General features: G+C 51.4%; 1 protein-coding gene across 7 annotated transcripts in view; it reads left to right on the top strand.

Annotated features, from left to right (window-relative positions):
* The window catches only part of SLC8A2 (solute carrier family 8 member A2), a 33100-nt gene that overhangs the window by 13384 nt on the left and 7026 nt on the right, over positions 1-12690 (top strand). For 5 of the 7 annotated variants that reach the window (XR_004425088.1, XR_004425089.1, XR_004425086.1 and 2 more), the window contains exons 4-9: positions 1492-1914; positions 5998-6101; positions 6245-6262; positions 7560-7684; positions 8001-8100; positions 11640-11826. Coding sequence is in view for 3 of the 7 variants with exons in the window: in XM_033127261.1 (XP_032983152.1) it covers positions 1492-1914; positions 5998-6101; positions 6245-6262; positions 7560-7684; positions 8001-8100; positions 11640-11826 (957 nt within the window). In the remaining 4 variants the exon portion in view is untranslated. Of the gene's footprint in view, positions 1-1491; positions 1915-5997; positions 6102-6244; positions 6263-7559; positions 7685-8000; positions 8101-11547; positions 11827-12690 lie in introns of all 7 variants that reach the window. The other 2 variants (XM_033127259.1, XM_033127260.1) reach the window with 2 other exon arrangements.

Here is a 12690-nt window from a genome sequence, read left to right as displayed (position 1 = left end):
GGAGGGGGAATTACAGACTTTCGAGATGCATTAACAGCTCAGAGCCACTTTGATGTCTAGAGCCACTTTCATGTATACAGCATCTTGTGTGTGCTTCAGAGACTTACATAAGTGACGCTCCTTTAAACCTAAACCAGCTCATGTCCCTCCTTTGCTCCAAGGCCTCCCCATGGTTCCCGTCTCACTTGGATTAAACACCGAAGTCCTCACCATGGCCCACCAAAGCCCATGACATCTGCTCCTGTTCCTTCTGTGACTCAGTCTCCCACCCTCACCCCTTGCTCCCTCTGCTGCAGCCACACTGGCTTCTGTGCTGTTCCTCAAACACTCCAAGCCCATTCCCACCTCAGAACATTTGCACTGGCTGGTCCCTTTACCAGGAACTGTCTTCCCCAGATATCCTCCACATGGCTCTCTCCCTCAGGTCTCTGCTCAGACATCACTGCTCAGAAAAGCTTTCCCTGACCACCCTAACACCACACTCTCTCCTTACTCTCAACCTTCTTCCTCTATTTTTCACCACGGCACCATCACCCCCTGACATGATGTTTATTATTCATCTCCTGCACTAGAACAGAAGCTCCACCAGGGCAAGAATTTTTCTCTGATCGGGTTTTACTGCTGTTTCCCCAACACTAAGAACAGTGCCTGGCACACAGCAGGTGCTCAATAAATACTTGAATCAACTGTAATTAAATCATTAAATATAATTGTCACCGTGATATGGCTCTGCCATAGGGCTGTAAACCCCGGGAAGACAGAGCTTGTTCACCGCTGTGCTTCCAGCATTGCCCAACGCAAGGCATTGAGCAGGTGCTCAGGGAATGTTTGTTGAATGAATGAATGATGCCAACCAAGTTAGAGGGTGGTCTTTATTTTGGGGGTACTGGGCACACAGAAGGGTTTATCAGAAGTGTGACAAGGTTAGTTCTGGGCCCTACATCACTTCTTCTCCAAGTGTGGTCCCTGTACCAGGATCATCTGCATTTCTTGGGAGCTAGTTAGAATTGCAGTCTTGAAACCAGGAGATGCTAAACCAGAATCCACATTTTAACAAGATCCCCCAGAGGATTCATGGGCACATTAAGGTTTGATAAGTGTGGCTGTGGAACACTCCAGGCTCTCTCCACCCTGGGACTTTGCATGTGCTCTTCCCTCTGCCTGGAGAACTCCTACCCACTAAAGCCTCCCCCAGGAAGCCTGCCCTGATCTCACCTTTATCATTATCTGTATAATGTTGGCCCTTCTAATCCTCATGGGTTCCACGGTGGGAGGGACCAATTCTGTGTTGTACCCCTTCTGCGTCCCCTCCCCGCCCCGGAAGACCATCCTGATTCACCCTCGGTATTATCTGTATGCCTGTCCACGCGCATACTTGTGAGTTGTCGCGTGGCGCGGCTCCCTCCTCCGGGAAGCCCGCCATGATTCCCCCGCCCCCCAGCCGTTGACGGCCTGCCCTTCACCCCTTTCTTTCTTGCTCCTCCGCTGCAGCGAAGGCACGCTGGTGTTCAAGCCGGGCGAGACGCAGAAGGAACTGCGCATCGGCATCATCGACGATGACATCTTTGAGGAGGACGAGCACTTCTTCGTGCGGCTGCTGAACCTGCGCGTGGGGGACGCGCAGGGCATGTTCGAGCCCGACGGCGGCGGGCGGCCCAAGGGGCGGCTGGTGGCGCCGCTGCTGGCCACCGTCACCATCCTCGACGACGACCACGCGGGCATCTTCTCCTTCCAGGACCGCCTGCTGCACGTGAGCGAGTGCATGGGCACCGTGGACGTGCGCGTCGTGCGAAGCTCCGGCGCGCGCGGAACCGTGCGCCTCCCCTACCGCACTGTGGACGGCACGGCGCGCGGCGGCGGCGTACACTACGAGGACGCGTGCGGCGAGCTCGAGTTTGGCGACGACGAGACCATGTGAGTGCGCAGGCTGGCGGCCCGGGAGACGGGCGGGGCCGACCGGAGGGTGGGGCTTGATGAGTGGGCGTGGCTGTCCATGGGTGGGGCCTGGATGGGTCGCTCCCGTGAAATGGCAAGGTCTGGGGAGGTGGGCAGGGCCCAGAGAGGGGACGGGCCTGGGGAGAGGAGGGCGGAGAAGGGAGTGACAGGGCGTAGCCAAGGTGATGGGATGAAACGTGGGCGGGGCCTGGGAGAATTCGGCTGGTTTGGGAAGAGGAGGGTGGGACCCCAGGAGGAAGGGCCAGGTGAAGAGAGGAGAGGAGATAGGTAGGATTGGGACGTGGGGAGAGGAGCGTGAAGGCCTTAACTGGTAGTTGGTGGAGATGGAGTGTGGCGTGGAGAGGGGGCCCAGTGGACACGAGGAGAGGGTCCTTTCGAGGTGGGATAAAGACGTAATGGAGGGCGAGTCTATGGAATGGGGAAGGGGCGGATCTGGGGAAAAGGGTGGAGCTTGTGGGTCGGAGGTGGAACTTGGGGAAATAGTAGTAGAACTAAGGGGAATATGGGAGACGTTTTGGCAAAAGACTGAGTAGGAATATGGGAGCCTGGTAAGGTGGCGGCAGGTCCTGGGGAAACCGGAGGGCTGGGATTTGGTAAGGTGAGGTAGGGTCTGGGGGAGGTGGGCTGGATACACAAGCATGCGTATGGAGACACACGTAGACACAGCCAACACACAAACTGGCACATACAGACATACAAAGTCACAGATACACAAAGTCACAGACACACACGCTGTTCTCACGCCCGGACACCTGGCCACCCCCTTACACAGATGCCCGAGTTTCCCCTGTGTGTGCCTGCAGCCTCACTTCCTCCACCCGCTTGCCTGGGATGCAGCCCACGCCTCCCCCACTTTGCCCGCTCCCTTCCGCCCCCGCAGGCCCGTCTGTCTCCCTCCTCCTGCCGCCCACGCTCCTCCCACCAAGCAGAACTCTCACCGCGCTCCCCTTCCCCCTCCTTCTCCCAGCCTCTGTGCCTCGGCCTCCTCTCAGCTTCTCACTGCTCTCTCTGTCTCTCCATCTCTCCTTCCGGTCTCTGCGTCTCTCGCTCCCCACAGTCTCCCTCTGGGTCTCTGTTAATCTCTAGATCTCTGTCCGCAGTATCTAGTTCTCTGATTGGATTATATTTCAGCCACGGACTCTCCATACCTTTCTATCTCTCTCTTTGTCTGGCCTGGGTTGAGAACTTGGGTTGGGGGCTAAGGGCGCTATCCCAGGCCCCATTTCTCATACCTAAAAGGCAGGGAGAATGCAGCGAGCTGTCTTCCTGCTTTTGTGGTTCATCCTGCAGTCTAACCCGCTTCTTTGCTGCTGCTGCGACCCCACAGGCCCTCTCCTCCCCCAGAGGGCTTCCCTAAGCTGGGACATCCTCTGTCCCCCGCCCCCGCCCAAGCTTCCAGCTGTGGTTTGAGGAGACAGAGAACAGGAGGCTAATTAGCGTTTAGGGAAACACATCCTTCCTTTGACGGGCAGGCGCTAATTAGAGGTGCTTCGAAGCAGCGGGCTGGAGGGGCAGCCCCAGGCAGGACAAACACAGAGATGGAAAAGAGACGCCCAGAGATGGGGTGGGGGGAGAGAATTCAAGGAGAGAGAGACAGGCACCGCAACAGGAGACCTGGAGAACAAGATAGAGATAGGGAGACACAGAGCCAGAGTAACAGAGAGACAAGAGAAACGGAGAGCATGAGAGACAGAAACACTGAAAGATAGAAACTTAGAGATAGAGACAAAAGGAGAAGGAAACTGAGAGACAGATACTAGAGAGAGGGAGAGAGATTGAGAGACTGAAATGGAGGAAGACTGACAGGGAAATAGATGCAGGGGAGATAAAGAAAGACCGTCTTCTCACTGAGAGACGTTCAGTGGGACACAGGGAAGGAGAGGTCCTCGTGATGCTACAGAGAGAAAAGAGAGTTTGGGTCAGCAAGAGACAAAGGGAGACAGAATGATAAAGAGACCGGGTCCGAAATCAGAGGCCTGCAAGAGCCAGAGAGTGAAGTTTCCAGGAAACAGGACAGGCATGGAAGTGACAGAATGTCAGGCTGGGGAAGAAGGCTGCTTCCTTTGATCTCAGGAAGTCCTGTCTGGCTCGAGATCCTCTGCTGTCCTCTGCCAGTTGGCTTTCTCCTCCTTCTGGGTCTCCTGAGGGCATGCCTGTCAGGGTGCCAGTTGGAGGGCGTGTCACTGTGTGTCAGTCACTGTGTGTCAGTGGATCACGGTGTGTCTGCGAGAGAGTGCGCGTCGGAGGTGTGTGTATCACCCTGTCAGCATGTCACCATGTCAGCAGCTGCTTGCATGTGTCAGGAGACCCCGCTTCTTGCTGCGGTATTTCAGCACCTCGGACAGCTCCCAGCCCACTCCTGAGGTGGGGGGCGGCCATTTCTTCCCACCCACAGAAAATTTAAAATATCCTGAAAGCAGGAGGGGGTGAAGGTGGAGATGGGCATATGTCCCCACGTGACCGTCTTCTGTGCATCTGTCTTTGCATAGGTGTCACTGTGTCCTGTGTGTTTGTGTGTTGAGGTGGGTCTGTGGAGTGAGTGTGATTGAGACCTTTTTATTTGAATTGTGTTGACTTTGCTATTCCATTCCATGGACACTGAGAGACTGAGGCTGAGAGAGAACAGATAAAGGAAGGCAGAGAGCTGGGGAGAGACTGAGACAGAGCGGGTCAGAGATGGAGAGAGAGACAGAGAGGCTGAGAGATGGGTAGAGAGATGGAGGAAGATTGAAAGAGAGACCAAGATGCAGAGAGAGAGAAAGGAATAAACAGACACCAAGAGGCATAAAGAGCAAGATATACAGGAGAGTCTACATGGTACCACCTGGGAGGTCTGCAGGTTGGCCATGTCGCGGAGGTTCTGGTGGGGGCGTTGCGCTAACGGGCATCTGGCCCATGCGATTTTACCAGTGCATAGGGAATGGCTGAGGGGTGTGATGGTGTGTGGACGTGGGCGGTGTGATTGGCTGTGCTTCCTCTGCTGGGTGACTGTGTGGGCGGGGTATTTGTGTTTCTGGGTTCTGGGGCTGGGCCTGGTGGTTCCAGCTGCTAGTGGCAGAGCTGTGGACTTTCTGGGGTTGTGGGTCTTTATGATTGAGGGGAGTAGGTTGCGTGCCTGAAGGAGAGGGATAACTGGCTGTTCCTCCCCTCCACCCCCTGGTTACCATAGCAGCGGGATGTTGAGAAAATCAATTAGCACTCAGTTAACTCTCCAGATGTGGCCAGACAGAAGGCTGGAAGCTGATGGTCTCTTGGGCTGAAGGATTCAAGTTAACAAACGTTTATGGAGGGGGCACTATGTGCCACGCACTGTTCTAGGCTTTGGGGACATAAATGTCCTGGTGGAACTTACATTTTAATGCAAGGAAGCAAACGACAAAGAATAAACAAAATAAATAAACACGTTAGATGGTGTGTTTGAACAAAGAAGACATAAGCAGGGAAGGGAGCCGGGTGGGCTGGGGTGGGGTCTGGGATGGATTTGAATTTTAAAGAAGGTGGTGGGAGTGGGTCTCATTGAAATAAAAGGTAAAGTTCAAACTGAGAACTAGAGGAAATAAGGGAGTGAGCCTGGAGAAAGAGTGTTCGAGGTGGAAGGAACAGCCTGTGCAAAGGCCCTGAGGCACGAGCAGGCCTGGTATGTTCAAGGAGCAGTGAGAAGGCCAGTGTAGCTGGAGTGAGTGAGCAATGCAGAGCGGGGTGGGAGGCCAGAAAGGGAACAAGGGCCAGATCAAAGGACTTTGGCTCTTATCCTGGTGAATGTTTTAAGCAGAGGAAGGACCCAATCTTACTTGGTTTTATCAGAACCCTTCAGGTTGCTATTTAATAAACCTTAGCTTCGTCAGCTGTTTTTGGACTTGTTTCTGTCAAAGGGGGATCATGAGAGAAAGAGCCTTCCTCTGATGACGGTTGTGACGATTACATGAGATTACAGAGCCTAGGATTGAGTGGGTGCTTAAGAAACTGGGTGTCTAAGGGGCGAGTGATCTGGTGATTCAGGGGAGAGGCCTCATGCTGGGTGTCCTGCCTCCCCCCACTCAGGAAAACTCTGCAGGTGAAGATAGTTGATGACGAGGAATATGAAAAAAAAGATAATTTCTTCATCGAGCTGGGCCAGCCGCAGTGGCTTAAGCGAGGGATTTCAGGTGAGGGGTGACGGGTAGGCTGTGGGAGAGGTAAGGGGTCCAGGGCAGGGGTTTTGGGGGGCTCAACTGTGGGACACTCCTTCAAGATCATGGACCTGAGCTTCACAGAGAAGCAATCTCACTTTCTCTCTGTCTCTCCCCAGCTCTGCTGCTCAATCAAGGTAAGTGGAATAACTGTTCGTCTTTGACTAGAGAGGGGACACTACAGGGGAGGTGTCAAAGGATGGTCATGGACTTAGAGGGTGTAAGCTGCCCTTCCAGGCCAGGTGGGAGGCAGGTTGGAGGTGAGATGAAGGTAGATTCGGGGCTGGGTGAGGGTTGGGGGTGACCTTAGAGTTGGTGGAGCCAGTTGAGTGTGGGATTACAGGGAGGGGTTCGGAGGCCAAAATCGTGTTTTGTTTATAGTTCAGGTTGGGGTGGGGAGTAAATCATAGAATCCAACTGTCTTTGTGGTGGGCTCAGAGGCAGTGAGGTTTGAGGTTGGTTAGGACCGGGATGGGGTTAGGACTCGAGATCAGGCTTAGGACTAAGTCAAGGTGGGAATTAAGATGGAGGTTGGCTTCTGGGTTTGTGACTAGAATTGGGGCCAGGGTCAGAGGTTGGGATGAGGGTTGGGGCTAAAGTGCGAGAGTAGTTTTGAAGTTGAAATCAAAATTGGGCTTTGGGGTTAGGATTAGGGCTGAACTAACGATTGTAATAGGGTAAGTAATACAAGTTGTAACACCTAAGTCCCAAATCCCAGTAGCTTAACACCATAAAAGTCATTTCCTGCTTGGGCAGTTTTCTGAGAGCGTTCCTAGCAGGTGGGTGGCTTTCTTCAGAGTTAGGGTTGCGTTGGTGCTGGGCTTGGAGCAAAGGATCAGCATACTTCACGGAGATAACTGAGTTCACGGCCAGGTATAGGGGGGTCTGGGTCCAAGATTTGTATGCAACTGGGTCTCCCCCTCTTTCCTCACCACCTCAAACACACTCTAGGATATTTGCAGAGCTTGGATGTAGAGACCAGGCCTCCTCCCTCAAGGGTGGTATTGATGATAATGTTGGTGATAATAATAAAGAAAATAACATTTCTGACTATTTATCGTGGGCCAGGCACTGTTCTAAGCACTTCGCATGAATTAATGCCTTTAATTCTCACAACCATCCTATGAGGTAGGTACTGTTATTGTGCCCATTTTATAGATATGAACGCTGAGGCACAGAGAGGATAAGGTCTTGCCCAAGGTCACACAGCTTCCACAATATGAACCCCAGAGCCCACTAACTGAACTTCATGGGCCAACCCAAGGGGGGCTGGGGCTCAAGCTGGGGTAGATGGTGGTCAGATAGGAGGCTGGGGCAGGCCGAAGGGGAGTCATCAAGGAGGCTTCTGAGAAGACAACAGACAGGTAGTGAGGGCATCTCAGGCCCAATTAAGAAGACCTTCCTGGAGTCTAATTCGCATCCCTCATGCTGCAGGGGATGGGGACAGGAAACTGACAGCTGAAGAGGAGGAGGCTCGGAGGATAGCAGAGATGGGCAAGCCGGTTCTTGGGGAAAACTGCCGGCTGGAGGTCATCATCGAGGAGTCATATGATTTTAAGGTGATTTTTCTGGGGCCTCAGCTTTCCTGAGTCTTGCCTGAGTCGTTTCCTGCAGGAGAGTCCAGGAGGGAATCAACTGAGAGTCACAAGGGAGGGGCAGCCAAGGTTTCCAAGGCCATCCTCCGGGTCCCTCCACCAGCACCACGGACAGCACACACCTTCCTTTCCCTTTTGCTAGTAGCACCACTGGGGTACGGAAGGTTGGAGACCCTTGAGCATTGGGTGTGGGTCTCCAACCCCATTTCCCCTCATGGAGCCTCAGGGGTGCCCTGAGATGATCGTGGGCAGTGATCTCTTCCCCACCCTTATTCCCCAGAACACAGTGGATAAACTCATCAAGAAAACGAACTTGGCTTTGGTGATTGGAACCCATTCGTGGAGGGAGCAGTTTTTAGAGGCAATTACGGTGAGCGCAGGTAAGTGGGGAGGGAGGAGAGAGGGAGAGAGAAAGAGAAGAGAGAAGGGGAGACGGAGAGAGACACACAGAGAGAAATGAATGGAAAGACAGAGAAAGGGAAAGGAGGACGAGGAGAACAAGGACAGAGAGCTAGAGAAGAGAAAGAAGAGGAAAGACAGTGAGACAGACACAAAGAAAAAAAACAAAAACAGATCCAAAAAGACAAAGGAAAAGATAGGGAACTGACACAAACAGAAGAGAAAGACACACAAAAAGAGGTGCGCAGAGAAAGACAGAGATGCAGAGAAATCAGGAATGAAGTCAGTAAACTGCAGGGGGCCAGAGAGAGAGAGAAGGGCAGGTAGACACGGAGACACAGAGAGAAAGACAGATAGAAATGGGCAAAGGTGGAGGGCTGCAAGGAGGAGGGGTCCCCGCTCAGACTTTCTCTTGTCTTCGGGGTTTGGAGAGTGGGAACAGGTTAAATGGCATGGCCTCCCCAGACAGAGCCTGAGCTCCTCTGTTGCCATGGATACAGTCACCACGGCACTCAGCTCTCCCACCCCTTGGGGTTCCCACCCTCTTTAAGCCTCAGACGGGTCCATACTGCCCCCCTGTGGCCAGAGACACTATGGCACCTGGATTCATGGACTCAATCTTGGATACCAACTTTGACTGGCCCTTTGTGATACAGATGGGGGAAACTGAGGCCCAGAGACAGACGAGGAACTGGCCTGACCCTTACACAACATCAGGTTTCCTTCAGGGAGACCTAACTGGTGGGAACTGAAAACACATAAGGAATTGTTGTTGGAAAGAAACTGGTCGGCGGCGAGAGCCAAAGAAACCAGGCTTCAGGGGATGGAAAAATACTAGGTAGCAGGCCTAGGGACACCAGATTGTAGGCCTAACAGAAACGAAGTGGTGTTTCCCTCTGAGCCATATTCTGTCTTTTTTTTTTTTGGAGGAAAACTGGAGTTTTTGTTTTTGTTTTTCAGTTACAGTTGACATTCAATATTATTTTATATTTCAAGTGTGCAGCATAGTGGTTAGACATTTACATAATTTATGCAGTGATGCCCCCAATTAGTCTGGTACCCACCTGGCACTATACATAGTTATTGCAACATTATCAACTATATTTTCTATGCTGTACTTTACATCCCCGTGACTGTTTTGTAACTATCAATTTGTATTTCTTAATCCCCTCACCTTTTTCACCCAGCTCCCCAATCCGCATCCCCTCTGGCAACCATCAGTTTGTTCTCTGTATCTATGAGTCTGTTTCTGTTTTGTTTGTTCATTTATTTTGTCCTTTAGATTCCACATATAAGTGAGATCATATGGTATTTGTCTTTCTCAGTCTGATTTATTTCACTTAGCATACTACCCTCTAGGTCCCTCCATGTTGTCACAAATGGTAAGATTTCATTCTTTTTATGGCCGAGTAATATTCCATTATATATATGTACCACATCTTCTTTATTCAATCGTCTATTGATAGATACTTGGGTTGCTTCTGTATCTTGGCTATTGTGAATAATGCTACAATGAACATACGAGACACATTCTTTCAACATCTATTTCTGAAGGATCCTCTGGACCTGGTCCTGGTCCTATGCAGGACATTGCTGGGGACAAAGAGATGACCGTGACAGCTTGGATTTTGTCCTTATGGAGCTCACAGTCCAGTGAGGGAGACAGACCTGTCACAAGACAGTGACAACACAGAATGGGCAAGGCTGGGACAAAGGACCCCAGGGAGCTGTGGGAGCCGAAGTGAGGTGTCTGACCCAGCTTGAAGGTCAGGGAGGGCTTCCTGGAGTAGGAGACTTCTGAACTGAGTCTTCAAATGGAACTAAGAGTGTGTCCTCCCTGCTCGTGCCTCAGCAATATCTCACTGTGGTCAATTAGGGGTGCATTCAGTGGCAAAGAGAAAACTCAACCACAAGTGGCTTAAGCAGACTAGAGTTTTTTTTTTTTCTCACAAAAATATCTGCAGTAGGAGATAAAGAGCTAGCAACAGCCTAGTGATGTCATTAAATGCCCAGGCTCCTTCTTTATCTCTCTTTCCCATCCTCAGCTTTTGCCCTCATGGTTGCAAGATGGCTGCTGCACCTCCAGGTGTCAAGTCCATATTCCAAGCAGGAAGAAAAAGGAAGCAGGGAAGCAGGAAGGGCAACATGCCTGTCGCGTTTGAGTTTCCGGTTTTAGTTTCCAATTCCATTTTACTTAGGGTCGTAGCAAAAACCTCATTGTGATGTAACATGCAGAACCAAGAAATCACACAAACCACTTATTTAGCTAAGCATTCACAGGTTTAAGCATTTATGTCTTTAACAAGCCAAGTGGCTAAGTGAGCTAGAAAAGTGGGAAAGGGATATATGACCTGATTCTCCAAATCTGTCAGCCTGTCTGCCTCCCCCACCACCAAGTGTCCTCTGTCGTTGACATTGCAAGGAATCCTTGGGTTTAACCATGGGAAGTGGCTTCACGATTTGGTGGCTGGCCTGGCTTTACTTCCCTGACTTGCTCTGAGCGACTAACCAGGGGTTTACAATGTCTCTTACCAGCGTTCTTCCAGATGTGATGCTTGACACACTCAAGTGTGTTCATTGCTTCTCACTCATTGCTTTATGCTTGTCAATTTAGGGCGAGGTAGACAAAACATGTCATTTGTGTTTTCACTGCAGGTCAAATCCAGTCACAATAAGTGACACAAACAACTCTAAGGAGGAGGCATCCTTTACAAAGCTCAGAAAACACATCCATACACAGTGCCCCATCAGGAAAGCTGGAGTTTTCCAGAAATGGTCTGTTTAGGTCTCACTGCCAAACTGCTGCGAGGGAGTCTGGGAAAGCAAATATTTAGCTGAGTACTACTAGCTGCAAGGAATTTTGGGAAAGTGCATATTTTTATCTGAGGGCATGGCTGTTGCTAGCCTTAGGGGATTCTGGGACAGTGACTAATGTTAGCTGTGTACACAAGTATGGCTTTCTGCAGCCGCAAAGAAGGGATCCAGGGAAAGTGAGTATCTTTAGCTGAGCACGTGGCTGTTGTTAGCTGCAGTGAACCAGAGGAAGTGAATATTCTACCTGCAGACATGGCTGTCAGTTGCTGTAAAGGCTTCTAGGAAAAGGAATACATTTAGCTAGGGAGATGGCCACCCCTAGCAACAAGGGATTCTGGGAAGCTGGATATTTTTAGCTGGGCACATGGCCTCCTTTAGCTTGAAGGGATTTTCTAGGAAAGTAAATATTTTTACCTGGGCCTATACAATCTCCTATCTGCAAGGATTTCTGGGAAAGTAACTTTTCAGCTGCGGACATGGCCACACCTAGCTTCAGGGGATTCTGGGAAAGCAATTCATTTTACGGGACTCGCTGTCTGGAAGTTGAAGAATATGGTTCTGTAGGCAAGGAAGGAGGCATGGGTGTGTGCCCCAGCTGGGTCGTGTGCCCACAGGGGACGAGGAGGAGGAGGAGGACGGGTCCCGGGAGGAGCGGCTGCCTTCGTGCTTTGACTACGTCATGCACTTCCTGACGGTGTTCTGGAAGGTGCTGTTCGCCTGCGTGCCCCCCACCGAGTACTGCCACGGCTGGGCCTGCTTCGGTGTCTGCATTCTGGTCATCGGCCTGCTCACTGCCCTCATTGGGGACCTCGCCTCTCATTTTGGCTGCACCGTTGGCCTCAAGGACTCCGTCAACGCCGTAGTCTTCGTGGCCCTGGGCACCTCCATCCCCGGTAACCCCCTGGGAGACCACCTGTTGGGGGTAGGGCCTCAGAGAAACCAGGCAGTGGCAACTAAGAGAAAGGTCCTGCAGAAACAAGGTGATGGAGTCATGCAGAACCCGTGTGGTGGGTCCCAAAGAAATGTGGTGGGGGGGCATAGTAGAGAGTAGGCAGGGTCCGATAGAGTCAATATATGAACTGAATCCTCCCCAAAAACAATGAGGTAAAATGTCCCATAGAACAAGGGCTGTGAGAAATGGTAGAAACAAGATGTTAATTTCTCCCCCCGCCCCACTAAGAAACCAGATGGAAGGTTCCATAGAACTATGTTGATGGACATGATAAGATGCAGGCCAGTGAATCTCAAAGCTTTAATGAAGATGAGAGGGCAGAGTGGAAACCAGAGGTTGGAGGACGGGGTGCCATGGAAATAAGATAGTGGGGCTTCAGAGACTATAGTGTATGTCTCATCAAAGATCCCCTCTTCCCACATAAGCCTGAGGGAAGGTGCCTTAGAAACCAGGAGGCCAAGACTGAAATTCCTGCAGGAGTTAGAAGGCCAGGGCTGTGGGGAACCTGACACTTTGGTTATTCACGTCAATGTGTTCACCAGTCAGGCGGGGGCGCTGTCGGCCTAGAAAGCTGGTGGTAGGTCTTGTGGAAAGCAAACGTTGGGGAATGGTTTTCTGATGTTTGCCTTCCGTACCAGAGACTTGAGTTATTAGTAAGATGTTCAGGAATGGGTGGAGGCCATAGAAACCGGCCATTTGCTTGACAGAAACCAAGTGCGGAATTGACAGGAAAAGGTTGCGTGTAGGTGGAGCCTAACCCTTATTTTGTCCAGCCTGGTGGCCATGGGATGATTGGGACCATAGG

The sequence above is a fragment of the Rhinolophus ferrumequinum genome, chromosome 15 (assembly GCF_004115265.2).
Source record: "Rhinolophus ferrumequinum isolate MPI-CBG mRhiFer1 chromosome 15, mRhiFer1_v1.p, whole genome shotgun sequence".
NCBI classification, from domain to species: domain Eukaryota; kingdom Metazoa; phylum Chordata; class Mammalia; order Chiroptera; family Rhinolophidae; genus Rhinolophus; species Rhinolophus ferrumequinum.
This window is presented reverse-complemented; position numbering and strand designations above follow the sequence as displayed.